The sequence below is a fragment of the Lynx canadensis genome, chromosome E1 (assembly GCF_007474595.2).
Source record: "Lynx canadensis isolate LIC74 chromosome E1, mLynCan4.pri.v2, whole genome shotgun sequence".
NCBI classification, from domain to species: Eukaryota; Metazoa; Chordata; class Mammalia; order Carnivora; family Felidae; genus Lynx; species Lynx canadensis.
In genome coordinates this window covers 41,334,184-41,360,950 of record NC_044316.2, presented here as the reverse complement: position 1 = coordinate 41,360,950, position 26,767 = coordinate 41,334,184, and the positions used below count along the sequence as shown (strand labels likewise).

At 53.5% G+C, this 26,767-nt stretch overlaps 1 protein-coding gene across 2 annotated transcripts; it reads left to right on the top strand.

Moving 5' to 3' along the window:
* The first annotated feature begins 577 nt into the window (after nucleotides 1–577).
* MPP3 (membrane palmitoylated protein 3) lies at nucleotides 578–26,767 on the top strand. Of its 2 annotated transcripts, XM_030296489.1 has the most exons (19): nucleotides 578–622; nucleotides 1,888–1,950; nucleotides 2,198–2,316; nucleotides 2,582–2,659; nucleotides 4,257–4,337; nucleotides 4,590–4,727; nucleotides 8,996–9,077; nucleotides 10,234–10,319; nucleotides 11,665–11,739; nucleotides 14,421–14,617; nucleotides 16,627–16,691; nucleotides 18,006–18,026; nucleotides 18,526–18,567; nucleotides 18,887–19,051; nucleotides 19,156–19,236; nucleotides 21,358–21,451; nucleotides 21,657–21,765; nucleotides 23,211–23,333; nucleotides 26,324–26,767. In XM_030296489.1, exons 2-19 carry the CDS (start codon nucleotides 1,926–1,928, stop codon nucleotides 26,498–26,500), a joined length of 1,758 nt encoding a protein of 585 aa, XP_030152349.1. In that variant the 5' UTR covers nucleotides 578–622; nucleotides 1,888–1,925; the 3' UTR covers nucleotides 26,501–26,767. The 2 variants fall into 2 exon arrangements, with proteins under 2 accessions (XP_030152349.1, XP_032447057.1); XM_032591166.1 differs by lacking the exon at nucleotides 578–622 and having other exon boundaries at nucleotides 1,034–1,950.

Genomic DNA, 26,767 nt, shown 5'->3' with positions numbered 1-26,767 from the left:
CACGGTGCACCGATAAATCTTTCCCAGCACGCTGCATTGTTACAGCCACTTGCCCTCGCGTCTGACTGTCCCCGGTCCGGCCTAGGAGTTCCTTAAATCCAGGTTGTCTGTCTTGGTCGTCTTTGAACCCCCAGCCTCCCCGCACAGTGCCTGGTACTTGGAGAGCACTCCATAAATGTTTGCGATATTGAATAATACGTGAAGCAAGCGTCCAGCCCTCAACTCGCGGCGGTGGGGGATGTGCGGGCGGTGGGGGCAGAAGGGAGAGCTGGCCGCGTGCCGGGTAGAAGGACACAGGCGCGGGCTCCTCGGGGCTCGGTGGGTGGGCACCCGGTGGGGGTATACGAGGCCCGAGAGCGGAGCCCGGGTCCGCAGACGACCGGCGGGGCCGGGCGCCCAGGCTCCCCGCGCTCCTCCCCCCGCCCCCTCCCGCGCCCCTCCCCCCGCCCCCTCCCGCGCCCCCTTCCCCCGCCTCCTCCCGCGCCCCGCCCGCTCCGGCTCCGCCACCCCCGCCCCGCGCGGCCACGGCAGGGAGGGGCCGGGGAGGCGGAGCCAGCCGCGGCCGAGGCTCCGGGCACCCGCGCGGCTCCCGGCGGTGGAGCGGAGATCCCGGCGCGCCCAGGTAGGAACCCCCGTGGGGAACGGACCCGGGAGCGGGGCTGCGGCGGGAGGGGCGCGGCGGGGGGCGGGGAGGCTGGGCCGAGCCCCGCCCCTCGTGCGCGCGGCTGCCTCGCGGCCCCCTGAGCTCCCCTCCTGGGGGAGGGGGCGCCGCGTCCCCGCCCCTCGGCCCCCGGCCCACTCCCCGCGCTCGCCCCCCCCCCCCCCCCGCCTCCCGGCGGTGCGCCGTGCTCCTTTCCCGCCGCTCGGCATTCTCCCGACCGCCCCCGAGCGGCCCCTGGGGCTCGCCTCCCCTTCGGCCAGCCGCGCTCCTTGTTCGTCCCACAGGTTCCTTCCGAAAGCGAGCTGGAGTGCGTGGCTGGCCGCCTCGGGGAGTGGGGGGTGGGGGGGCACGGCTAGAAGGAACCGGAGGGTGAGTCTGGATGGAGGTGGGGGGGGCGCGGTGGCTGGAGAGCCCAGGATCATTCTTTGGCATCTTGGTGTCACCGGTGCTCCATGTTTGCGGAATGAATGAATCATTACTCTCCTTGTCCCCTTCTGAAGGAGGACTTTTTGAGGTCCACGTGCTGCAGAGCACGTTGGGGGGGGGGTGGCTCCTGAACTAGGGCTCCCCAGTCCTGCGTAGTAGAAACCCGACTCCCGTTTCTCCTCTCTAGCTCTAGTTAGAGCTCCTCTCTAACACTCCATTCTGGGGGAGGCTCCCTTCAGTTTGGGACTTGGGGGTGGTGGGGAAGGAGGGAGCTCGTAGGCCCAGCCAGGTACTTGTTGAAGGTGTGACAAGGGACTTGGAGGTGAACGAGGGACTTGTGAAGGCCAAGGGACCGGACCACGACCTCTTAGAAGGTAACAGGGCACAGGGGATGCTGCAGAGGAGAGCACCCACTGTCGGGCAGAGGCCACTTTGTACCTTTGAGACCAGCCTGGAAGGGCCACCAGAGCATGGATTCTGACCGGCAAGCTGCTGAACTCCTCCAAGCCTGTTTCTTGATCAGGCTTCATCAGGCTAAAACGGGGATATTAGTATCCATTTCTCAGAGCTTTGTGCAGATTAAGAAAAATGTCATATGAAACCACCCAGCATAATGCTTGGCACATCGGGGGTACTAGCAAATCTTAGTCTTCCTTTGCTCTCTGACAAAAGGGAGCAGTTACTTGTTCCCAACCCCTCTGTCCCCAGATTGATCACGGACAGACACAGCAGACGTGTAATCACTGTTTGTTGAATGAACATGCTTGACGGAGCTACAGCGCTTACCTTCCTTCTCCCAGGATCCCCAGGCGGAGCTCAGGAGCTGACCAGCACAGACATGCCAGTGTTGTCTGAGGATTCCGGTGAGTGTGACCCCTGGCTGGGCTGCCATAGCCCTGAAGGACAAGAGCCTGCTCAGCAGCCCGAGGCTGGACAGAAAGCAGGTGGACCCAGCCCTGGCTCACGGGAGCGGCCTTACCTGCGAACCCTGGGAACCAGAGCCTGGGGAGAGAACATGTCCATACGGCAGGGTCCACTTCGGGTCCCCTGGGGTCCCCAGGAAGTACCCATTGCATTGGCTCTACTTTGTGTTTCTTCCACTCTCCTCAGGTTTGCACGAAACCCTGGCACTGTTGACTTCTCAGCTCAGACCTGACTCCAACCACAAGGAAGAGATGGGCTTCTTGAGGGATGTGTTCAGTGAAAAAAGCCTCAGTTACTTAATGAAGGTAAAAGCCTCATTTCATCCCATTTCGTGAGGGTTTCTAGAGGTTTTCCTAGCCGGGGCCCATGCACTTCATCTCAACCTTTTCCCTCTCCCAGGAAGGTCTTCATTAGCCCACCGTGAATGGCTTTCTCTTCTGCTGCCCCACCGGTGACCCCACGGGTGCAGCCCCGTGCAGCCCCACAGTCATGGGCAGGCTGTGTGGTATCCGGGGCACACCGGGGCAGCTGACTTGGGAGGCCCCAGCCTGAAATCGGCTGTCTTTGCAGATTCACGAGAAGCTGCGCTATTACGAGAGGCAAAGTCCAACCCCAGTTCTGCACAGCGCTGTGGCCCTTGCTGAGGATGTAAGCCAGGTTTTTCCTTACGGTGTTAGCCCTGCTCCCTACCCCATAGGGCTCCTTCATGTTGAGTGTCACCATCGCTTAGCCTAGGGGACCCAGGGGCTCGGAGCCCAGAGGTGAAGAGGCATCTCCTTCCCTTCTCTTCTTGCTCCTCCTTGGGCCTCCTAACAGGCAGGAAAGAACCTGTGAGCCTTGCACGAGGCCAGGGGACCCGGGGACACGATGACGCCCACTTACTGTGTGTTCCCGAGAAAGTCTCTTCCCCCAGCTGTGAAATGAGAGCATTTGGATCAGATCAGCAGTTCTCACATTGTTGAGGACTGGCGATATGAAGGTCAAACAATCACCTTGTTCTGTGCTTTGGGGAGGCCCCTTGTAAAGCCCTAGGATCCAAAGACTTGCAGTGCGTCCCTGCTTACTGGTTCGGGGTTCTTGTTATTTATTTATTTGTTGTTTGTTTGTTTGTTTGTTTAGAGAGGCAGAGAGAGACAAGGCGAGCAGGGGAGGGGGAGAGAGGGAGGGAGACAAGAGGGTCCCAAGCAGTTTCTGTGTTACCATCGGGGCTCAAACCCACGAACTGCGAGATCATGACCTGAGCCAAAACCAAGAGCCACTTAACCAACTGAGCCACCCAGGCGCCCCAGCGTTCTCGTTTTTTACAGGAATGCTTCTAGGGGTGCCTAGGTGGCTCAGTCAGTTAAGCATCTGACTTCGGCTCAGGTCATGATCTCTCGGTTCATGAGTTCGAGCCCCACATCAGGCTCTGTGCTGACAGCTCAGAGCCTGGAGCCTGCTCCAGATTCTCTGTTGCCCTCTGACTCTCTCTGCCCTTCCCCAGCTCACTCTCTGTCGCCCTCTTAAGAATAAATAAACATTAACAACAACAAAAAAAAGGAATGCTTCCTAATTTCTTCTAGACCTGTCCTCTGTGTTGCATGGCTTGGGAAAAGCTGTCCCAGTTGGTTGCCAAGACCAGCTCCTGAATAAACTCACCTAACCTCAGGAGACGGCCTGGCGAGGCCCGGCTGCAGCCTGTGGGTGCAGACCTTCCCTCGCTCCTGTGATGTGACTGAGAGCACGTTAGGTTGTCAGCACTGCCTCTCCTACTAGCTCTGTGGCCTTCAACAAGTCAGTCAACCTCTCGGAGCCCCAGCTGCTTCATCTATAAAATAGCACAGTGGTGAGGACACAGATAATAGAGCCAGCTAAGCTCAGGTTCAAATCCTGGCTTTTTGACCTCGTGCAAGATATTTCATCTCTCTTACTTGATCGTCGCCTGTCAAACGGCGAAACAACAGCACCTTCTGTGTTCAGTTCACTGTGCCAGTTAGGCGAGGAGCTCCACATAAAGCAGAAGCGCTCGTAGGAAGGGCTTAAGAGGTTAGCTCCCGTTAGGAATACCTTACGGAGCTACCGAGGCGCTTCTGGTCCCTGCTGTGATTTCCCTGGGAGCGACCGTCCTGGGGTGGCTGAGGGGCTAGTGAACTCCTGGGTGCTGTCACGGTTCCGGCGAGGGCCCTTGGGTCTGAAGCGCAGGGAGCGGCGTCTTTCCCTGGGCGACTTCCGGCAGGTGCATTCTGTCTTGGTCCTTCCTCTACAGGTGATAGAAGAGCTGCAGGCTGCCTCCGTGCACAGCGACGAGAGGGAGCTGCTCCAGCTGCTGTCCACCCCCCACCTCAAGGTAGTCACGCCACAGTCCCTGCCTGCCCCCGCAGCGTGCATCTCCTGGGATGGGGGCAGGAGGGAGCGCTAGGCCAGGAGGCTGAGGAAGGAAGGAGAATTCTGAGCGGAGGGGTCCTCAGTGCCGGTGTCTGGGGGGCGGTGGTCTCTCTGGCCTGAGATCGGGGACCTCCAAATCATTGCCTAGTCAGGGCCCCCGGGCCCCTGTGAGCTTCAGGGCTGGAGCCCTTCATTTCTCTCGCTTTCCTGACAGGCCATGCTTATGGTGCACGATACAGTTGCCCAAAAGAACTTCGACCCTGTTCTTCCCCCTCTGCCCGAGAATATTGACGAGGATTTTGACGAAGAATCAGTGAAGATTGTCCGCCTGGTGAAGAACAAGGAGCCCCTGGTATGTGACACCTTTCCCCCCCCACCCTGTCGCTGTACCCGTCCCTCACCCACCCAGAAAACTGGGAAGAGACCCCCCCCAGCCCCGAAGTCTTTGGAGTGAGTGACGGCAGCTTCATCACGGCTGCCACGAGTCCCCGTGGCACCACTGTGTACAGGGTACCTCTTTCTGTGGGTGTATACGGCCTCATTCAACTGTGGCCGAGCTCCTTTGTGCAGTAAATAACCTTCGCAGCTGTACAGGGCCACCCTGATCATCCTGCTCTGAATCAGAGGTTGGCAAACTATAGTCCGAAGGCCGCACCCAGCCCACTGCCAGTTTTTGTAAATAAAGTTTTACTGGCACACGGCCATGCCGTTTCACTTCCCCATTGTCTGTGGCCGCCTCTCCCCGTGACAGCGGTGCTAAGTGGTTACCACGGAGATGGTGTGGCCTGCAAAGCCTAAGATATTTGCATTTGGCCCTTTACAGAAAAAGTTGGCCAAATCCTGCTCTGAATACTGAGGAAGCACGGGCAGCAGCCATTCTCCTCCCCAGCTGACACATTGTCATCATTCTGGTCCTAGTTCAGCACCGATTTACCGAGCAAAGGGACAGGGGTGTTTATTAGATGGAGGGAAGTGGAGGAAGTCCAGAGAATTGAGTGTTTGCCCCGGATAATTACCGCAGCTGGCATTCCAGGGACCCCCATTCCACTCTCACCAAGGACCCCCAGCTAAACCACTTCTGCAAACGGAAGAGGAGTGCTCCTCTGTTTCCCCACCTGCAAAATGGGGCGGGCATCCACTGATGCAGTGAGCATATCGTGTGCCAGGCACCGTGTTGGGCACCGGAGGTTCAGAGACGACTAAGACTTAGTCCTTGCCCTCTGGGAGGTCACAGGAGAGTGACGGGGCGGGGTGGGGGGGTGGTCCCGGAGGAGGTGATGCCGGGGCTGAATTCCAAGAGAGGGAACAAGTTTCCCAGAAGGAAAAGGGAGAGGAAGGGCACTCCGCACAGAGTTACCTGAGCAAAATCACGGTGAGGGAAACAGCATGGTGTATTTGTCAACGGGCAGTCCTGTTCTCCGGCCTTGGTTCCTGAGTTTGGCCAAGAAAGAATTTAGAACCAAACTCTAAAGCAAGCAAGGGTTTATTTTAGTCTATTTTTATTTATTTAAAATGTTAATTAATATATTTTTTTGAGAGAGAGGGGGAGGCAGGAGAACGAGCAGGGGAGGGGCCGAAAGAGAGAGACACACACACAGAATCCAAAGCAGGCTCTAGGCTCTGAGCTGTCAGCACCGAGCCCAACGCGGAGCTCGAACCCATGGACCGTGAGATCGTGACCTGAGCCGAAGTCGGACACTTAACCGACTGAGCCACCCACGCGCCCCGCAAGCAAGGGTTTCATAGCAGTTTAAGTGAAAGTACACTCTCCACTGTTGGAGAGCTGGCAGGCCCAGAAGTGACAGCTGCACTGTGGGTCAGGGTTGTCTTTTCATTTTTCTGTTTGGATAGGTTATGGGTCAGAGATAGGGCGGTTCCTGACCAAGGCTGCAGCCAGGCGTCCAAGGGACTCCTGTCAGTTGGGAGGGGGAGTTTTTAGCCCCATATGGTCCTTGTCTGACCTGTCAGGGCAACAATGGGGGAGGGCGGGGGCAAGGGGTTAAAAACCACAATGTAAGTGCATTACAATGAAGCCATCGGTTACTGTAGGGAAGTGATCAGAGGGAGGAACTCCGGGCATATCCCCTAGGATCTGTCCTGGCTGTTTGGAACTTGGCCTCCTCTATTTTATCAGTCAGAAAGCACTTGTTCCCTGCTTATATCTAGCTAATTGCCCGCTCTGTCATATTCAGGGAGCTCTGGGCTTCCCAGTGTGGATGTAGAATGCTAAGTTGTGGTTAGGAGAGACAGAGGTGGGGCTGGATCGGAGGGAGATGCTGTTTGTCCCTGCAGCGTGTCATAGCTTGATCCTGAAAGCAGTGGGGAGCTATTGTAAGGTTTTAGGTAAGAAATAACATGGTCAGATTTGCAGTTTAGAAAGATCATCCCAGGGGCGCCTGGGTGGCACAGTCGATTGAGCGTCCGACTTCGGCTCAGGTCATGATCTCAAGGTTTGTGAGTTTGAGCCTCGCATCGGGCTCTGCGCCGGCAGCTCAGAGCCTTAGCCTGCTTCGGATTCTGTGTCTCCCTCTCTCTCTGCCCCTCCCCTACTCACACTCTGTCTCTCTCAAAAATAAATAAACATTAAAAAAAATTATTTTTTTAAATAAAAAAAAAAAAAAAGAAAGATCATCTTGGTCGCCAGATAGAAAGTGGCCTGGAGGAGGAGGCCAGAAGCAGAGGACTGATTTGAAGGTGGGGACCAGATAGGTGGAGGTTCAGAAAGAGGGCTTGACTTAGGCCTGTGGGAACGGGGAAGAGAAAGCCAAGAAGTATTTCAGAAAAAAATTAATGTCACTTTGTGGCTGCACCGCTTTGGGCAGGAGTCAGGGGGGGGATCCCTGGGATAGTGCCCAGGTATCCAGCTGGGATGGCCGGGTGGGCACTGGGGCCATCATTCAAGGGAGGAATAGGGAGCTTAGGTCCCATTGAATTCAAAAGTGGAGGCATCCAGGAAGTGGAAGGATTATTTGTTCAGAGATACAGAGTGGGCAGCCGCCAGCATCCCGGACAGGTGAAAATCACACCTGAGAGGTCGAGACCGCTTGGGTAGAGAGTAGACAGTGAAGCAAGAAGGGGGCCAGGGCCAGATCCTGGCCTTTTAATCACCATTTGAAAGACAGATTGAGGAGGACAAGTGGTCACCGGGAAGACCCAGGAGAGAGGGGTATCACCAGGGCCCAGGCTAAGAGAAGATCCCGAAGGGAGAGCGGGCACCAAAGTCAGATGGGAGAGAGAGGAGAGAAGATGGAACGTGGGAGCTGGCAGCCGGTGGGACTCGGGGGGCAGGAAGTGGAGAGAGCAGATGCGACTGCTTCTTTAAGAAGCTTGCTCCAGGAGCGCCTGGGGGGCTCCGTCTGTGAAGCATCCAACTCTTGGTTTGGGCTTAGATCATGATCTCACATTTTGTGAGTTCAAGCCCTGTGTTGGGCTCTGCACTTACAGCACAGAGCCTGCTTGGGATTCTCTCTCTCTCTCTCTCTCTCTCTCTCTCTCAATAAATAAATAAATAAGCATTTAAAAATTAAAAAAAAAAAAGATATTTGCTCCAAAGGAAGAGACCGGTGGCTGCTGGATGGGGGGAGGGGGGCAGGCTTTTTATTGATGAAGGGGATGGGATATTTTTGGAGCCAGGAGAAGGAGCTAGCAGAGATGGGGCATTGAGACTGCGGCAAAGAAAGGGAGGGGACAGAAGGACCAGCCCAGACGGAAGGCGGCCCTCCTCTGAGAGGGGGGGAAAGGAGGAAAGGATGGACAGAGATGCTGGAAAGTTTGAAGGTCTAGGGAGCAAGAAGCCATGGGGTTCTTGGCTGATGGTTTCTGGCAGTATCTGTCCTATGGGCTTCAAATAGGCGGCTTGAATGAAGTTAATAATGGGTGTGCCAATGCGTTTGCAGGAACAGCCAATAATAAAAGGTTAACATTTATTGAGTGCTTACTGTATGCTACGTGGCTTGCCTGCATTACCTGATAGAACCCTTGTACTAACCCCCGGAGTTAAGTGCTATCCCACACCCTAGAGGAAACCAACTCAGAGAAGATAAGGGGCTTCCTTGCTAAGGCTGCATGCTTTCAGTGAATGGCAGAGAGGATTCAAATCCAGGGTCATCCAACTCCAGCCCTTCACCTGACACTGCCTTGCCTGACATAGTCCTGCCTGCATGGTGCACGAAACTGAGGGCTTGTTAGCACCTCTCACCCTAGACATCATCTCTGCTGTGGTCCACGGGCCAAGTCCTGGTCCCGAAGCTCTGGCTGGCGCATAACTGGTTCCCCTCGGCAACCACAGAAGGCCCAGTACCCTGTGATTGGCAGCGCAGAGCCCGAGGCGGGGCTTGAACCCACGAACCGTGAGATCATGACCTGAGCCGAAGTCCGACGCTTAACCGACTGAGCCACCCAGGCGCCCCAGTGTTATTGTGCTTTGTAAGGTGTGAATTGCTGTGCTGTGTTAATGTGAGATGCCAGTTTTATGATGTCCTCAGCACTGGAAAGAGCCCCATTGATCTGCCCTCTGGGGTGACAAAAGGAGAGATGGGGACACTCTGTTGGGTCCAGAGAGTTGGGGTGTGAGGTTTGGGGCTGCCTCTTAGGATCCCGCCTGCTCTGTCTCTGATGCAGGGTGCCACCATCCGGCGGGATGAGCACTCAGGGGCTGTTGTGGTGGCCCGGATCATGCGAGGGGGCGCAGCAGACCGGAGCGGTGAGTGGCATCAGTGCTGGCCTGGCCGAGGTGATGGCCAGCGTGCCCCAGCCTTCTCCCTTTGGCCCACAAGTCTCCTTTCCTCCTCTCTGGCCCCTGTTTGGGATGTGCTTTGCTTTCGGGAAGTGTGGCTGGATTTCTCTTCTTCCCAAGCCTGGTAGAAATTTCGATCGTCTGAAAATACCTTGGGCCTGGAGAACGTCGGGCTCTTGCCCCGTGGCCTAGCCGAGGGCTATGGTAGCTCAGCCCACGGCACGGGCTTGACGGGTAATTTCTAACTGAGGAGCCGGGACACCCTTCCCCACCACCCCGGTTGTCACTATTACAGAGGGAAGGGTGTTCACGCCCCAGATTTGTTTGGGTGGGAAACAGGTTGAGAATCACTTGTGTGAAAGAGCTACTCCGTTGGGAGGCAAACCTTCTGGTGTAGAGAGGTGTTACCCCAGAAGTCTGGGGATCGCTGTTGTGAAGTCCAGTGATTTCTCAAACATTAACAAGCACAGAAGCCCCCCCCACCCTCCCGAGCATCTTGTTAAAATGCAGTTCTGATTCAGCAGGTCGAGGGCGGGCCCAAGATTCCGCACTCCTGCCTGCCTTCTGGGGGCCATTGCTGCCGGCCTCATTTTGATTAGCAAAGAGGGCCCAGTGTGTAGAGACTCTTGTCATTCAAGCAGAGGCCAGTGGACAGGTGTGTGTGACACCCTTGATGCCATCTTTCCCGGGGCCCTTCGGTTTTTCTTGTTAAGACTGGAGAAAGACATTCTTAGAGTGTGTCTGTTAATCCGGGAAGGTGAAGAGTTAATGTTTTTAAAGAAGCAAAGGTTGTAAGTGAGAGAACACAGGCCTTCTATGTCAAAATAAATGTGTTCGAACACAGGCTCCTTTATTTCTTGGCAGAGCGGCCTTGGGCAAGCTGCGTTATTTTTCTGGGTCTCAGCTGCGCCCTTGTAAACTGGGGATTTCCCTGGGTGGTTTTGAGGCCGTGGTGCCGAGTGAGGGACCCCGCGCGCAGTAGGGCTCAGCCAGTCCCGGGCCCACCCGCTGCCTTTACACCTTGGGTCTGCCGTGCGTGCGGCGGGTTCCTCGGGTGGGCGCCAGTGGGGCCCTGGGGCTGAGGCCCCTTCCTGTGCTGAGGGGCAGCCCCTGTGTCTCTTAGGTCTGGTCCACGTTGGAGATGAGCTCCGAGAAGTGAACGGGATCACAGTCCTGCATAAGCGCCCGGACGAGATCAGCCAGATTCTGGTCTGTGCTGCATGCATGCTGGGGGCGGGGGCGGGGGGGGGGGGAGCAGGGGGTGGGGGGGGGGGGCTTTAGAGGCTACAGGCAAAGTGGCCTTGCACCGTGTCCAGGGGCGAGGGCAGGGGGGAACAGGAAGAATGGCGCTTCCGGGCCTCCTGCTTCTCACCGTCTCTTCAGCACAGCCCTCCCCCTCCCCCTGTCCCTTTCCCGAGGACCCTTCTGGGAGATCCCCTCAAAAGGGCCCCCTCTTCCGAAGGGCTGAGGAATGTGGAACAAGAAGCTGCAGCACAGGGAGGACCAAGAGCAAGGGCTTTGGGGTCAGCCGGTCCTGGGTTTGAATCCTGCCGACACTACTTTCTAGCTGTGCAGCCTCGGGCAGGTCATTAGTTCACTTTGCGTTTCACTTTCCTGTAAAGTCAGAGCAGGGGTGGTTTTTCATCCAGTGTGTGGTTGTGATTAGGATGTAAACATCTGGGAAAGGCTACAGCACTTCCCATCTGTAAGGGGATTCTAGAGGGTGTTACTTGCTGGGACGCAAACCACCTCCAGAGCCCATACTGGAAGTTCAAGTCAAGCTGCAGTTGTAAAAAGCCCCAATCACAGTTTTGTCTTCTTTACCCTAAGGCATCCTCCCCGAACATGACCCTCTTTTCTAACTTCTGATGGTTCGGGAAGGGGCAGAAATGGGAAGATCCGAAGAGAGGAGGCCCCGCTGTAGGGAGCGGGCAGGCTCCTTTGGTGTTCCTGCCGCCACTGCCCTTTCCCTGGTTCTGGGCACTGGCCTCCTTGTGTTCTAGGGTGGTGCTGGGCCCGGGAGACTGTAGGGCGAGACGTGCTCTCTTGGGCTGCCAGCATTCTGCCTCGTGGGCCCCCACGTGGGGGTGCAGAGTCTGTGTCGGGTAGAGGGAAGGGGAACCCCTGGAAAGGTAGGAGGAGTGGCTTGAGATTGGAGAACCCGTGTGGGGAAAATGGAAGCAAGGGAGGGAAAGGAAACTGCACTTGGTTATTAAAATAACCTGAGAGAATAGAAAGAAGGGCGGCCCTTTGAGGCATGAGAGGTCAGCCCTTTGGGGCACCGGAGGTCAGGAGGGATGGGAAAGTGGAATTCATTGCATGCGCTGTCCTTGGTGCTCCTTTGTCCCTTTGTCCCATGAAAATGCAAATGGTACTTGGTTTTGAGTTTTCCTTTAGTTAATCCAACTGGGTGCCACCATGGGACAGTGGGCCACAGGGGTGGTGGCGAGTCTGACTTCCTTCTGAACGCGAGTTTCCAGATCTGGACAGTAAGACTTGAACTCACGGAGGTTTGGACGTGGGAGGTGGTAAGCTTCGCCCTCTCCCCTTTCAGGCACAGTCCCAGGGATCCATTACCCTGAAAATCATCCCAGCCACCCAGGAGGAGGGCCGGTTAAAGGACAGCAAGGTATGGCGGGGTTGGAAGTGGGGGAGGGCTTTGAAGCAGTCATTCCGGAAGAGATCACGTGTCTGGTCCTTGGACCGCACGCTCAGTGGAGAACTGTGATTCAGTCACAGTGTGATTCATGTATTTGTACCTGTCTCTTTCTAAACAGGATTTGACGTAGCTTACTAATAAAAGACAAGGTTATTTTAATTGAAATAGAAAATCAGGGCCACGAAGAGGAGAAGGTACCAAATGTGCTGGATTCGGGACCAATTAAGTAACTGCCATTTGTTTAATTCTTCGGTGAGGCACCCTTTTTTGGGCACCTCCTCTGTGCCGGGCGCTCTGCCAGGTGCTGGAGACAGGGACAGTTAGTAGCTCTGAGGATTCCTAGTTCAGAAGGGGCGGGGGACCAAGTGTTTCACTGCTAGATGATTGGTGCTTCAGAAGGATCCTGAGCAGAGTTACAGGTGCCCTGGAAGGTGTCATGTAGCAAGGGTGTTAGAAGTGGGGCTGGAGGAAGGTGAGGACTGGTTGGACTTCCCCGGTGAAGATGAGGAGGAGGGAGGTTCAGGCAGAGGGGTCTGCGTTAGACGGAGGCTCAAGGGTGTAGAGAGGAGGAAGTTACCACTGTGGGGTGTAATCCTGCTGGGACAAACTCAGGGCTGCCCTATAGACACACGCCCTCCGTCTTCCCACCCAAGAGCCAGGGCAGCTGGGAGATCTGGGCACCAACTCGCACCAGGCTGCACCCGGGAATTAATTCCCAGCAATCCCTGCTGGCTGGATTAGAGTAGAGCAGTGGCCAGAGAAAGCCCTTGGACAAAGAGATGCCGGGGCTGGCTGCTGGAAGTCTGCCTGGCGCGTACTGGAATGGTAAGGCCCCGGGGGATGCGGGAGCTCCCAGGCAGCTCCGTGGGGGAGGCTAGAGTGGGTAGAGACTGGGGGCAAGGAGACCTGGTGGGGAGGCTGTTGTAAAAGCCTCGGTGGGAGATTATTATGACCCGAGCTGAGGTGGTGGGTAGAGCGGAAAAGAGGGCGTTGCTCTGATTTCAGATAAATTTGGATCTGGTCTTCCTGGCAGCCAAGGCAGAAAGGAGATGAAATGCACAACATACTTTTCATTAGTAGGTGGAAGGAAGCATGCCAGTTTTTCAAGAAAGGTGATTCCCAGCTCCTGCCTCCCAGCACTAAGTGCATGAAAGAAGGGACATTACAACACTTGGCACAGAGTAGCTGTCAATAAACATTTTGGTGAATGGGGATCAGTAATGGACAACGTCTTTGATGTCCGTGTTTCACAGCAAATGAACACATAGTCTTTCCGTGACTGTTTCTTATTTGCACACTTTTTAAAAAATTTTTTTTTTTCAACGTTTATTTATTTTTGGGACAGAGAGAGACAGAGCGTGAACGGGGGAGGGGCAGAGAGAGAGGGAGACACAGAATTGGAAACAGGCTCCAGGCTCCGAGCCATCAGCCCAGAGCCTGACGCGGGGCTCGAACTCACGGACTGCGAGATTGTGACCTGGCTGAAGTTGGACGCTTAACCGACTGCGCCACCCAGGCGCCCCTGCACACTTTGATTAAATCCCAGGGCTTACCTAATGTAGACTCTTATCTGATGGAAGGTGGTTCTTTCTTGGACATGCTGATGTGATCTCCATAAGCAGCTTTTGCAGGTTCTAACTCGATACAGGGAGAAAACTTGGTTTTCCTGGAGGATAAAATGGGTAGCCTGTGCCTTAGCCCATCCTTCCTAAATATTCTTGATCCAGAAGCTTGATCTGGGCTGGGCATTTAAGATTATACTCTCTTACGGGTACCTGGGACCTTGGTGACATCTGTGGCTGGTTGAGGGTGTCTGTCCTTGCAATATCTGGCCAGAAAGTTCTTACTGTTGTCTAACTGGATCTTTTCTGACTGATGCATAAAGGAATATGACTTGGATCTGTTTAAGGAAGCCCCCTGGCTTTTTTTTTTTTTTTTTTTTTTCTCCTGTTTGCTGTTAATGTAATTGGGCCTCAATGGTCTTGAAATAGAAATTAAAAAAAAAAAAATCTATCCACTAAGTTATAGAACAGGGAAGTGTGACAAAATGCTATTGTTTCCCCATCATCTTCTCTAGAGGGTGACTTCAGGGTAAAGGGGAGAGTTGGGGGTTGGCCCAGTATGTGACAGAGGAGGCAGGACTGAGCTGTAAAAAATGTGGATGTCAATTACCCACTGAAAGGGGATGGTGAGGAGTCAGTAACAGTAGTTTTGTTAGTATTTGGGTTCTTACCAAAACATGTAGATTACTTATTTAGCAGATGGCTGCTGACTTCATCAGGGGCAGTTAGCATATCAAAAATAACATTTTAGTTAAAATCGTGCTTGCCTTTACTTTTTGTTCCCAGGACTAATCGCCGCTTTGTCTACGCTAAGAGGTTGTTATAAGGACAGCAGATCCGGTAAATAAGGAAATATTTAGTTTTGGAACGAGAAATTCAGATATAGAGCCCATCTATTAATTTTCTGAACCTTGATGGGTTTCCTGACTATAATATTCAAAATGGCTGAAGAACGATAGGAAAATACGTGCAGCGTGTTTCCGAGTAGCTTTCTGCTCTCGAGGCTCCTTGTTTTTCCTGACCGTGGGCGATAGTTGTCATTTGGCCCTCGATGCAGCATAGACCTGTCTGTGATCACGCCCTCTTCAGGTGTTCATGCGGGCTCTTTTCCACTACAACCCTCGGGAGGACCGGGCCATTCCCTGCCAGGAGGCAGGCCTGCCTTTCCAGCGCAGGCAGGTCCTGGAGGTGGTGAGCCAGGATGATCCCACGTGGTGGCAGGCCAAGCGAGTAGGGGACACCAACCTCCGGGCCGGTCTCATCCCCTCCAAGCAGTTCCAGGAAAGGTGGGTCTGGGGTATGTTGTAAGGGGGGGCGCTCTGGAGTGGCTAGAGGCACAGGTAGCTGGCAGAGCCCCAAATCTCCGCCACCATGGCCGGAGGGGCGCACTGTGTGTTGCTCCTGAGGTAAGTACTGATTGTTTGTGTGTTTTGTCTTCTGTGCCCTAACCGGTGGTGATGGCTGTTGGAGATTTAAACAAACATCTGGAAATCTGTGTTCCTAAATTAACGTATATTTTATAACACACACCTAAAGAAAGTTGAAAAATAAGACATAAACATACAGGAGGGAAGGGCGAGGAAAAGAAAATTGCCCAAAGTCTTGCCCCTATCGAGACAGCATCATTTATTTCCTTCCTGTGCTTTTTATGTAAGTGGTGCACGTAGCATTGGAAGTCTTACTTTTCTTTTAATGTTTATTTATTTTGAGAGAGAACGAGAGGGAGAGGGGCAGAGAGAGAGGGAGAGAAAGAGAATCCTAGGCAGGCTCCACACTGCCAGTGCAGAGTCCGACATGGGGCTCGATCTCACGAACCTCGAGATGATGATCTGAGCCGAAATCAAAGAGTCGGACGCTTAACAGACCGATCCACCCAGGCGCCCCGGAAGTCCTGCTTTTTGTGTGTATATAACTCAATATTTTGACATCAGCATTTCCCACATTATTGCCTCTTCTTTACTGTGTGATTTTAATGGCTGTATAATATCGCATCAGAAAATAGACCGTTCACTCATGGGCAGCAAGTACGGTTTCTGCCCCCGAGGAGCTGACAGTTTAACAGGCAAGTCACACAGGGTTCAGACGAACACTTTATATAAATGTGGCGGGTGCTGGGGAGGAGGACCCATGCTCTGCAAGGTCACATCGTAGGAGGGTCGCCCCTCATCGGGGCGTGCAGGGAGGTGTCTCTGGGGAAGGATCATACCTGGGTGACTTCACTGCCTCCCTGGGGCTGTACTTTTCAGGTGTCTGCACTGTTTCAGTGCTACGAGACTGCAGGAATCACCCTGCACGTTAGACTCTTCCTCATGCTTCAAATTATTTCCTTAGGATAGATTTCCAAAAGTGTAAATCGTGCCTCAGAGGGTGTGGCAGTAATGACCGTGTCACCTCTTCTGAGGCCTGTAGCCCACCTCCATCTTTTGGGGTGTGGAATGCTCTAGGGACAGACTTCAGGCTTCAGCTGTTTCGGTGCCCCTGCGTGTGGTCTCCGGCCAGGCGCATTAGCATCCCCTGGGAACCATCCCCTGGGAGCGTGTTAGAAATGCAGACCCCTGGGCCCTGCGCCAGACCTGCTGCATCAGGAGCTCTAGGGGCAGACTTGAGCTCTGTGTCCCAACAGACATTCCAGGTGATTCTGAGGTGGCGAAGTTTGCGAACCTTTGCCCTATTCCCTCAGGGGAACCTCAGACCCATACGCGTCTTTGGTTTCACAGGTCTTGGGGGAGAAGTCTTCAGCTGCATTTAAATATGGAGCTCAAGACACCTCTAAGAGCCCTGAGTGTTTTCTCAGATCAGAGATGAGACCTTGGTGACGGTCTCTCCACTGATGGCCAAACTGGGCAACGTGCCTGGCTGAGCTCTCTGATTTGGGGGGGAAAGGCTGTTAAATTAGAGTCACTTTTGCCCTTGACCTCTCCTGGGAGTTGTTCTGCTGCTTCCTAGCTTTCTTGGAGATGGGGAGGCCAGGGGAGAGTGAGGAAAAGACCTCCTTTCCTTGAGAATCAGTCATAGGAAAGTACCGACTGATCGCTTGACCGTCCTGGGCCGGACTGTCTTGCTTCTCCCAGAGCAGAAGACTTGGTTTCTTCCTCCTCGTGAACCACTGAGCTCCCGTGAAAGTGTCTCTCTTTATGGAAACTGACTGTGAAGCTGGGAGGCCCTTGGAGTGCCAGGCTGTTCCTACCTGTGCAATCCAGGCCTTTTTCCCTGAGTTTTACAGAAGTTTTACAGTCACTCTGACTGGTTTTGTGGCCCAGCTCATGGGCTTGCCCATCTCCTTGTGTTCTCATAGGCGACTAAGCTACCGGAGAGCCACAGGCACCCTGCCAAGCCCACAGAGCCTCAGGAAGCCCCCCTGTGAGTAGATGGGCAGGGAAGCACTTCAGGGAGGGGCCGGGGTTGGGACTCAGGGGATTTGTGCCCCGAAGAAGCAAGCACTGGACTGGAGAGGGCACAATGGGTCTTGTCTGAGCTCACAGGCCTCCAGAGGAAGGAGGGGATGGGGAGAGGGATGCGGAGGGGGCAATGGGGTAGGTCAGGGGGGCTAGTCCCTGGAGAGAAGCTACTATATTTGGGGCCCATAGATGATACTGGGGGACATGTTAAACATCTCTCCCAAAATCGTGTGCAAATTGTGTGTGTCTGTGTTTGTGTGTTTGTGTTGTCTGGGAGAGTGTCCACGGCCTTCATTAGATTCCCAAGGGGCTCTCTGACCCTGACAATTCAAGAGCCACTGATGGTGGAGGAGTGGAGAAGGCTGTGGGTGACCCAAATTTGGCAAGTAAAAACAAAGGATGACTAGTTAACTTTGAATTTCAGACAAACAATGAATGAGTTTTTAATATAAGTGTAACCCATGCAATATTTGGGATATACTTATGCTAAGAAATTGTTTATCTGAAGTTCAGGTTTAACTGAGTGTCCTGTATTTTTATCTGGCAGCTTACTCTGTGTAGCACCTGCCTTCTCGAAAACACACTCACCTTGCCTTTTAATCATCACAGTGTGAGGTAGGGGAGTCAGGACATCCTCTTTTCCAACATGGGAGAATGGAGTGGGGGCTGGTGTCAGGTTTTCAGAGGGCCCGTGGCCAGAGTGTCCAGGTTAGAGCCGCGTACAGAGAGCAAGCTTCCCCGTGGTATGGCCTTTCGGATTCGGGGGCTCGGAACCAAGCAAGGGGGCCAAAGGGGTGTCAGGTGACCGGGGGACAGCTGGCCCGCAGCCCTGCTCGGTGCCACTCCATCCTCTGGCACCTGCCTTTGCCCAGGCAGGTCTCAAGCCCCGGAAAAGAGAGAGCAGGTTCCAGCCCGCTGCCGGCAGGCATCCTGGAGTGAGCCGCTCTGCTGGCTCCGGGCCACCGCCCACGGCCACTCGTCCAGACTTGCTCTCAAGTCAGAAGGACTGCTGAGTAAATTGGCCTTGAGGCTGCTAACGCCGGTGATGAGCTGGCTTGCTTGGGGCCGCTAATGAGACACACACAGGAAGACTAATTAGAGCTAGTCTCAGTTTAATAGTGCACCGCAGCTCGGATCACAGGTTTGTCGGAGGAAAGAAAGAGGGGACAGATGGAGGGCTCCTTCCGCACACGAGGCCGCGGCTGCCTGTCAGCCTCAGGGCCTCCTGGTTCCCCTCCGCTAACGCTCTTCCATCTGTCTTTTGTGCAAACCGCAGATGATCAGCCTTGTGACAAAGGTAGGCTGGTATCTATCCCCTGTGCACCCGGATGAGACTCCTTTTTTTGTAGAAATGTCTGGAAGGGCTTGTTGCCTTCTCCCTGTGCCCTGAGGTGTGAAGAGCTGCTGGGGACAGAGCTCCTCCCTGCCCGCCTAGCACACGGGCCCCCGCCGGCTGGGCTGGGCTGCCGGTGCTGGTGGGAGGCAGGAGACTGCAGGGGGTGGACAGGGCGAGTGAATGTCCCCTCCTGATGCATACCGATCCTAGCCCAGAGGGGCTTGCTGGCCCAGAAACCCCTGCCAGGGCCTGGAAAGGCTGTTTGGGGCCTCAGCATGGAGCATTGAGTGAAATAGAAGAACTTGTTTTCCTGGGGGGCCAGGATATGGCGTCTCTTCCTGACCCCCCTGAGACACCATCCCAGTGGGTTCCGCCTGGCCCCCCAGGGGCCGGGAACCTTTGGGTCAGAGGATGTGTCCAGCATGGCTCACTGGCCGCCCTTTCTCTGTTTGGTTCCCAGAGACGTCTGACTGTGAGGGGTACCTCAAAGGGCACTATGTGGGTAAGTAGTGGGGACGCTGCCCTGCCCGTGCACAGCTGGCTGTGGGCTCCCAAACCAGGCAGGGTGATCTCATCCCCAGGAATCCTTGAGGAACAGCTGAGCCTGGGGGGCTCACATTTCCCTTCAGTTTCTTGTCAGCCAGAAGAGGGGCTGACCTGCCCGGGCTTTGGGGTGCAGACACTGGGAGCAGAGCCCTGGGAGGGAAGGGATGCAGGCCGGTGGGACTCAGCCCCCCTTCCAAGGTCCGGCCAGGGGGAGAAAGTCTTTACCGGGAGATCCTGGGACTAATGCCGCGGTTCCCCTTGCCCTTCCCCCAAAGCTGGTCTTCGGAGAAGCTTCCGGCTGGGCCGAAGGGAGAGACTGGGAAGCCCCCAGGAGGGAAAGGTGTCCGCAGTAGCCGAGTCTCCAGAGCTGCTGACCTATGAGGAGGTGACCAGGTACCAGCACCAGCCTGGTGAGCGGCCCCGCCTGGTGGTTCTGATTGGTAGGTGATGTCCTGCATTTCCGGGGAAAAATGCAGGATTTCCTCCCGGAAGGATGGGAAGGTTGCTCAGCAGGGACCCTGGTCACCTTCCCTTTGTTTCCCAGGATCTCTGGGAGCCCGACTGCACGAGCTGAAGCAGAAGGTGGTGGCAGAGAACCCACAGCACTTTGGTGTTGCTGTTCCACGTAAGAGAAGAGGGCCCACATGGCGGTGGGGGGGGGGGGGGCGGTGCGTGTGTGTGCGCACGCGCACGTGCATGGATATTTCATGGGGGCTTGACTCCCCATATCCATCCTAATCCTTACTTTGGGTCTGAGGGACCGATGGACACACTGCCTGCTATATGCAGATCGTGAGACCTAGACATGATAAGAAACCCACTCTCAGTGGTCCACTAGGACCCTTTGAGGCAGAAGGCCACTTCTGCCCACTCTCAGTCCAGTCCACTTGCCCAGTTCCTTCCTGGGGTGGGAGGTGAGTCTAGAGCACATTGCAGGCAAAGTGGAAACCTCAGGGGGCATTCCAGCTTCCTCTTCACAATGACTCTGACCCCGATGGCCGCTGCCCTCTGCTTGGGTAAGAGAGCAGTTCAGAGAAGCCAGAGAGCCCTTGTAACTGGATTCCAGCCCCTCGGAGGGGCTGGGCGTCCTCCTAGGTGCTAACGCCCCTGCCAGTTCCTGAGTCTAGAAGCAGCTGTGGATGCTGAGAGCCAGTAGGCAGGAGGTTCTGGTTCCGGTTGTGATAAGGAAGAGGAGAATGAAGAGTCTAGGACCTGTAGCAAGAGCTTTTATGTGTGGTAGCTTGGACAGCCCTCCCAGTACCCTTGAGGAGAAGGATTACCACCACCCTGTCCTGCAGAGGAAGACACTGGGGCTCAGAAAGGTTAAGTAACTTGCCCAGCGTCACACAGTTGGTAAGTAGTGGAGCCAAGTTTCAAACCAGGCAGCCTGCCCAGTCGTGTCCTTAATGAGGCCACACAAAAGGCCTCTCACCTGCGACCTACTGCTTCTGGTCCTTTGGAGACCCCCAGATCCAGCCCCCGGAGCAGGGGTATATGGATGGTCTGGCCTACCTGCTTCCAGGCACACCACAGGTAGGTGACTTTCCCCCGTGCTTTTAGGAACTAGGAGAGTCGAGGAGGGCTTCCCGATTCTTCCCACTTTAGAGAGGCAGTGACTCTTAGCCTGGGTTTTGAAGCATAAATAGGAGTTTTCCAGGCAGAGAAGAAAGGAATAGTTCCCTTTGTGCATCCACGGGGATGGAGGTGTGACCCAGGGTAGCAGCGTTAGGGACTGGGGAAGTTAGTGTGGGTGATGTGGGAGGAGAGACTCATCTAAGGTCTTTAGAGTGTAATGGGCAGTGAATAAAAAGCATTTAAGCAAGTGAATGGCATGGTCAGGAAAGTGACCCCGCAGCTCTGCCAGAGGTTGGACAGAGATGCCACATACGGAGCACAGAGCATCCCCGGGTAGTTCTCAAGGGCATGAAAACGTCCCTCAAGATCCCATCTTTTCTTTTGGAATGCTCCGGAAAACGGTGTGTTACTTCATGTGTGCTCTTGTTCTGTGAAGGACTGGATTTTCCCCAGAGTGTGCATCTCAAGTCTGCTAGAGAAATCAGTGGGGAAACGCTGTGTGTTTTTAAATTATTAGCGTGAGAGCCAGCTTTGCTGAGACACATCTAGTCCATAACGGGACTGTCTTCATGCCTTTTCTCGCAAAATGAGAACTAGCCGAATAAGGAATTAAAAGCATACAGCAGCGTCATCTCTATTTGGGGCCCCATTGCTCTCAAAAAGAAAAACAATTTGGACATCAAAGGTTAGGATTAGGGATCCCTTCTGTGATTCATTAAAAGCCACGGTCTTGGGGCACCTGGGTGGCTGAGTTGGTTGAGTGTCAGACTTCAGCTCACGTCATGATCTCGCGGTTCGTGGGTTTGAGCCCCGTGTCGGGCTCTGGGCTGACAGCTCAGAGCCTGGAGCCTGCTTTGGATTCTGTGTCTCCCTCTCTCTCTGCCCCTCCCCTGCTCATGCTCTCTCTCTCTCTCTCTCTCTCAAAAATCAATAAACATTAAATAAATAAATAAAAGCCACAGCCTGCACCTCAGTGTCCTCACCTGCAAAGTGGGAGGCCTCCTTTTCCTACATCACAGGTTGTGCCTGCCCCACAGGGACACAGACAAATCGTTTATCCGCAAAGCAGCAATGGGTTCCGGAGAGGAAGGCGGCCACGGGCTTGCTGCTGTTCTCGCTCACTGTGAGGTGACATTTCTTTGCCCGGTTTCCCTTTTCCTTTCTTTAAAAGATACCACCAGGCCCCGAAAGAGCCACGAGAAGGAGGGCGTGGAATATCACTTCGTCTCTAAGCAAGCATTCGAGGCCGACTTACATCATAACAAGTACGTGGACTTGCCGGCCCGGCTGGCCTCGGTGCGGCTGGGGCTCTTTGCGCGTGTCCAGTGGTCCACTTGACCTCGTGGGAGGGCTCTCGGAAGAGATGGGGGAAGCGGGAGAGAATTTGCGGTGCAAAGTCCGCCCGTCTTTCCACACTCGCTCAGACAAGCTTGGGAGCTAAAGGCCTGATCCCCGTTGGTGGTGTTTTAGGTTCCTGGAGCATGGTGAATATAAGGAAAATCTCTATGGAACCAGCCTGGACGCCATTCAGGCCGTGATGGCCAGAAACAAAATGTGTTTGGTGGACGTGGAGCCGGACGTGAGTTTCTGGGCCAGCCGGGCATTTTCTGTTGACGGAATACGTAAACGAGGGGACTGTGTGTTTTACAGAACATTTGAACCTCAGTTTTAGGATTTTCTAGTCCAGAGTACTGCATGTCCTTCAGTCTCCCTTTGAGAATCTAACGGAAGCCTTGTTGTACCCCCGACCGTGCCCATCTATACACGAAGCCGCATTAATTGCAGGGCGCTCGTGGACCCTCTGCGGGCCTGCAGGCCTCGGACAGTAGCCTCTGCATGGAGTAAATCATGGAGTAGATGGCGGCACCGAGTGGTCACCCGTGACGTGACCGGGAATTAGATGTCCCTGCGCAGGTGGAGGCTGGGGCTCAGCTCTCGGTATCAGGACACCGCCCCCCACCCGTATCCCTAGTGCCTCCTTCCCCCCCCCACCCCCGCCTCCCCAGACAAGTGAAACAGTGACTTAGGGAATCACCGAAGGAGGCGATCAGGAGAGCAGTTTGAAAGGGAAAAGAGAGGGAGACCTGACCCCGTGAAGTGCTTCAAAAACATTTCCAGTTCTGCACACGCTGCATGCTGTGTGTTTGACCGGGACCTAACCATCTTTTTTAACCTTGTCTTTGAGAAAAACTTCTAAGCTATGAACCCAATCTGGGGATTTTTCTTCCTCTATAGACACAGCTTACGCTATAAGCTGTAAGGCTTTATTTTACAGAAGTTGGCTTGAAACAGATTCCAGCAAGTACATTATGTCTAGGGAGGAAAACCCTCTCTCATTTGGACTTACTGGGGGTTGGTAATCGAAATTAAAAGTCTAGATTTCAGCATTTTCTTTGAAAAGTGATTTTATTGATTTTGGGGGCCGGGTTACAGATTGTACATTTAGCAGTATTTCCAAATTGACGCCCTAATGTTATAGGTCATATGTGCTAATGAACAGGATGATTTGCATATTGAACATCTTCTAAAGTCTTTAGGGTTTGTTTCAAATGATTTCTTCGTCTCCTCATTTGCTTAGCAAACCTTTTCTTCTTTGAATAGCATAAGGAGGCCTGTGTGATAACACATATTTTGGATTAGTCCAAATTGACGACAGTTGACTAAATAGAAGCACGTTGAATCTTGCTGCCTCTTCTGTCAGGACTGGGCAGGTGGAGAAGGGCACAAGAAGGTTAATCAGAGCTGGTGGGGTCAGGGCTTAAAGAAATGGCAACTCTTGGAGCTTTGGAACGTTCGTTCTCAGCAAGTGGGCCTTTGGGGCCCAGCCAAGTCCAGTGTCAAAGTGGAGGACGGGAAAAGGAGCAGCTGGTCTGCCCAGCTGAAGTCCAGTGTCATAGGACCGTGTGCTCGGGATGTTTGCCACCGAGGTTATGTGATGAAGCACACCATTACTGAGCATTCGAAGAGCGTTTTCACAATAACGTATTTCCGAAACGCATACTATTCTTGAACTTTCTTTCACAGGCACTGCAACAACTGAGGACCTCAGAGTTCAAGCCCTATGTTATATTTGTAAAGCCTGCAATACAGGAGAAAAGGAAGACACCACCTACATCCCCAGCTTGTGAGGACACAGCAGCCCCACTTGTAAGTTTAAAGTTGATCATTTCTGAAGGCCTAAAAAGGCCTGTTCCAGCTGCATAAGGGTGCTTGTACCTTCTGGACAGGACCGTCTTTCCATTTGCCTGTTGGCCAGACTTAGATGGTCACATCACCAGAAGGCACAAAACGGGGCATCTGAAAGTTCCTCCCATTTTCAGACAGCAATGACTTTGCCTGGGCTCCCCACGCTTCCCTCTTTCCCATAAGCACCCTCCCAGAAAATCAAGGACATCTGTCAAGAACTTGATCACACGAATCTGTTAAATTCCCAAGCCAAACCCAACTAGTTTTTAATTAAAATACCAACTTGGATCCAGCAAGTGAATCCAACATGGGGCAAACGACAGCACGGCAGGAATCTGTCCTGTCTGCTGTTCAGGACTGTGACGGTCTTTAAAAAAAATTTTTTTTTTCATGTTTATTCATTTTTGAGAAACAGAGACAGAGTGTGAGTGGGGGAAGGGACAGAGAGAGAGGGAGACACAGAAACTGAAGCAGGCTCCAGGCTCTGAGCTGTCCGCACAGAGCCCGACACAGGGCTCAAACCTACAAACTCTGAGATCATGACCTGAGGTGAAGTCAAACGCTTCACCAGCTGAGTCACCAGGTGCCCCTGTGACTTTCTTGCTAAAGCCACGGGTGGTTGAGTTCCACCTTTACAGGCCAGGAAAAGGGTTCAGGGGATTTATGGCTGTAAAACAAATGTCATCCATTTTACTCCATGAGAGATTTACTTGAGTTCCTTCAAGATGCAAATATTAGGAGGATTGAGGTACTTAGTGGCAAAAATGTTCCTTCTATGATTTCTTAAAGAGCTAAATGCTTCCAAGATGAACGAGGGTGCCTGGAGGTGGGGAAACTCCAGAAGCGGGGGACAGGTGCACAGGAGGTGTGTATGTGGGGTGGATGGGGAGGTGGGGTTGAAGATCCAGGGACAGCGCTGGCTTACTGAAGAGTGCATTTGAGTAGGGGAGGAGCCCTGTGGGAGAGAGTATTTATTTAGAAAGCTTTTCCTGGGGACACCTGGGTGGCTCAGTTGGTTAAGCATCCAACTCCCGATTTAGGCACTAACCGTGTGGAACCTGCTTGGAATTCTCTCTGCCCCTCCCCTGCTCACTCTTTCTCTCAAAATAAATAAATAAACTTTAAAAAATTTTTTAAAAACGAGGGTGCCTGGGCGACTCAGTTAAGCGTTCAACTTCGGCTCAGTTCACGATCTCGCAGTTCGTGAGTTCAGGCTCTGCATCAGGCTCTGTGCTGACAGCTCAGAGCCTGGAGCTGCTTTGGAGTCTGTGTCTCCCTTTCTCTCTGCCTCTCTCTCTCTCTCAGAAATAAATTAACATTATTATTATTATTTTTTTTTTAATTAAAGTGGTACCTGGGTGGCTCAGTCAGTTAAGCATCTGACTTCGGCTCAGGTCATGAACTCATGGTTCATGAGTTTGAGCCCCGCGTCAGGCTCTGTGCTGACAGCTCAGAGCCTGGAGCTGCTTTGGATTCTGTGTCTCCCCCTCTCTCTGCCCCTCCCCTGCTGGTGCTGTCTCTCTCTCAAAAATAAACAAACTTAAAAAAAAATTTTTTTTAATTAAAAAAAAAGGAAAGATTCTCCCAGTGTCATCTACTCTTTCCCCTCTTGGGAGAAAGAAGTAAGGAGAAGAAGGGGCCTCAGCCTTCTCGTCTCTATCGTTTTTGTGGTAGCATGCCAACCTGTTTCCTAGACCTTTAGAACATATCTTCTAAACCAAAATAGGAGTCTGGGGCTGATTGGCAACAGAGAGAAGAGGAGGAGAGAGAATTTTGGAATGTGGGTCTCTTTGGGGGAGGACAGCTCGCCCTGCTCTGTAAAAGCACCGAGTCTCTGTAAGCCCAAGACTGGAGAGCGGTGGGGGCGCCTGGGGGGCTCGGTCAGGTTTAAGTGTCTGACTCCTGATTTAGGCTCAGGTCATGATCTCCCAGGTCGTGAGTTTGAGCCCTGCGTGAGGCTTGGGATTCTCTCTTCCCTTCTCTCTGCTCCTTCCCTGCTCATGCTGTCTCTCTCTCTCTCTCTCTCTCTCTCTCAAAATAAATAAAACTCAAAAAAAAAAAAAAAAAGACTGGAAAGAGATAGAAAGGGAGGTGGGTGAGTGCCAGAGGCCCGTTTTCATTTTGCAGTGTTACTTAAAGTAAGATCTGCCGCTGGCCTTTCCCCGCCCAAATCAAGCTCATTGTCAGTCAGCTACCCGCTTGAGCTTCTGCTTATTCCAAGTGTTTTTGAATGAAGAAGCAAACTCTGAGCAGGCTGAGCAAAGGAGGGGTCACTGGCTACCTGTCCCTTACCGTTACGTGTCAGGAAAGCAGTCTGATGAAAGGAAATGGGGCATTTGGTCGGGATTATCCCAGCCCTTGCGTAAAAAACTCTAGCTGCTGTGCTAGTGTTTGGCTCTGCGTCTGAGGAAATGACAAGAAGAATTCAGTTCTAGGTGCTGAAGTTAGGAGTTTTGAGAAGGCATTAGAGTTACTCATTCTCCTTTCTCCCCTTCGTCGATTCCAGAAATGCTTGCTTTGCTTCTAGTTAATAGTGTTTGTAGTGCTTTGCTGTAACTATGCAACCAAGTTGACATGCAGCACAACAGTACCGCTTCTTTGGAAATCTCTTCCAACAGGAAGTGTGATACTGACATAGATGTACGCACGGGTAGAGAATCGGCCTCCCCCCCAGAGCACATGCCATGGCTGGAGGTGAACAGATGCATAGTGGGTATTTCGAGAGGACGAACGATGATGAGGTCTACCGCCTGGCGACATTTCTGGGGCCGTGATGGGTTGTCACCACTACACCCTGTTCTTGTGCGCGCCGTCGGTTACTCACGGGCCACAGTCGCCCGCTCATCGCTGGAAAATGAGAGGCTGGAACACTGCCCGAGAAGAAGACTGGAGGTGTCTTATTTTGAGCGAGAACCACCCAGTTGCTCCGTAACCGCCTCTCTTCCTTGCAGGATGAACAGCAGCGGGAGATGGCCGCTTCCGCCGCCTTCATAGACCAGCACTACGGGCACCTGGTGGACTCTGTGTTGGTGAAGGAGGACCTCCAGAGCGCACACAGCCAGCTCAGAGCGCTCCTAGAGAAGCTGACCAAGGACACTCACTGGGTACCTGTTAGTTGGGTCAGGTAACTGTATCCTAGAACGGCCGGGTCGGAGGGGACCTGGAACACCACCTAGTCCCGCCTCCCCCGGGGCCAACCATCAAGCAACCTCAAGTGTGGAGAGGAGCAGAATTTTCCATAAACTCCATTGTCGAGAAGAGTACGTGCGTGAGGTCTTGTTTGTTACTGGATTTTGTCTGCTGTTTTTCACTGCGCCCCTTCGGAGCGGAAAACACGAATTGAGAGGGGGCATATCACAAAAGAACACATTTCATTCATTAAAAGTGTCACGGGC

Excerpts from the sequence above, each read along its gene's own strand:
- MPP3 (XM_032591166.1), top strand. The coding sequence starts at position 1,842 with ATGAACATGCTTGACGGAGCTACAGCGCTTACCTTCCTTCTCCCAGGA. Across the intron at positions 1,951-2,197 it reads AGTGTTGTCTGAGGATTCCG|GTTTGCACGAAACCCTGGCA; the intron begins GTGAGTGTGACC and ends CACTCTCCTCAG. Across the intron at positions 14,618-16,626 it reads TCCAAGCAGTTCCAGGAAAG|GCGACTAAGCTACCGGAGAG; the intron begins GTGGGTCTGGGG and ends GTGTTCTCATAG.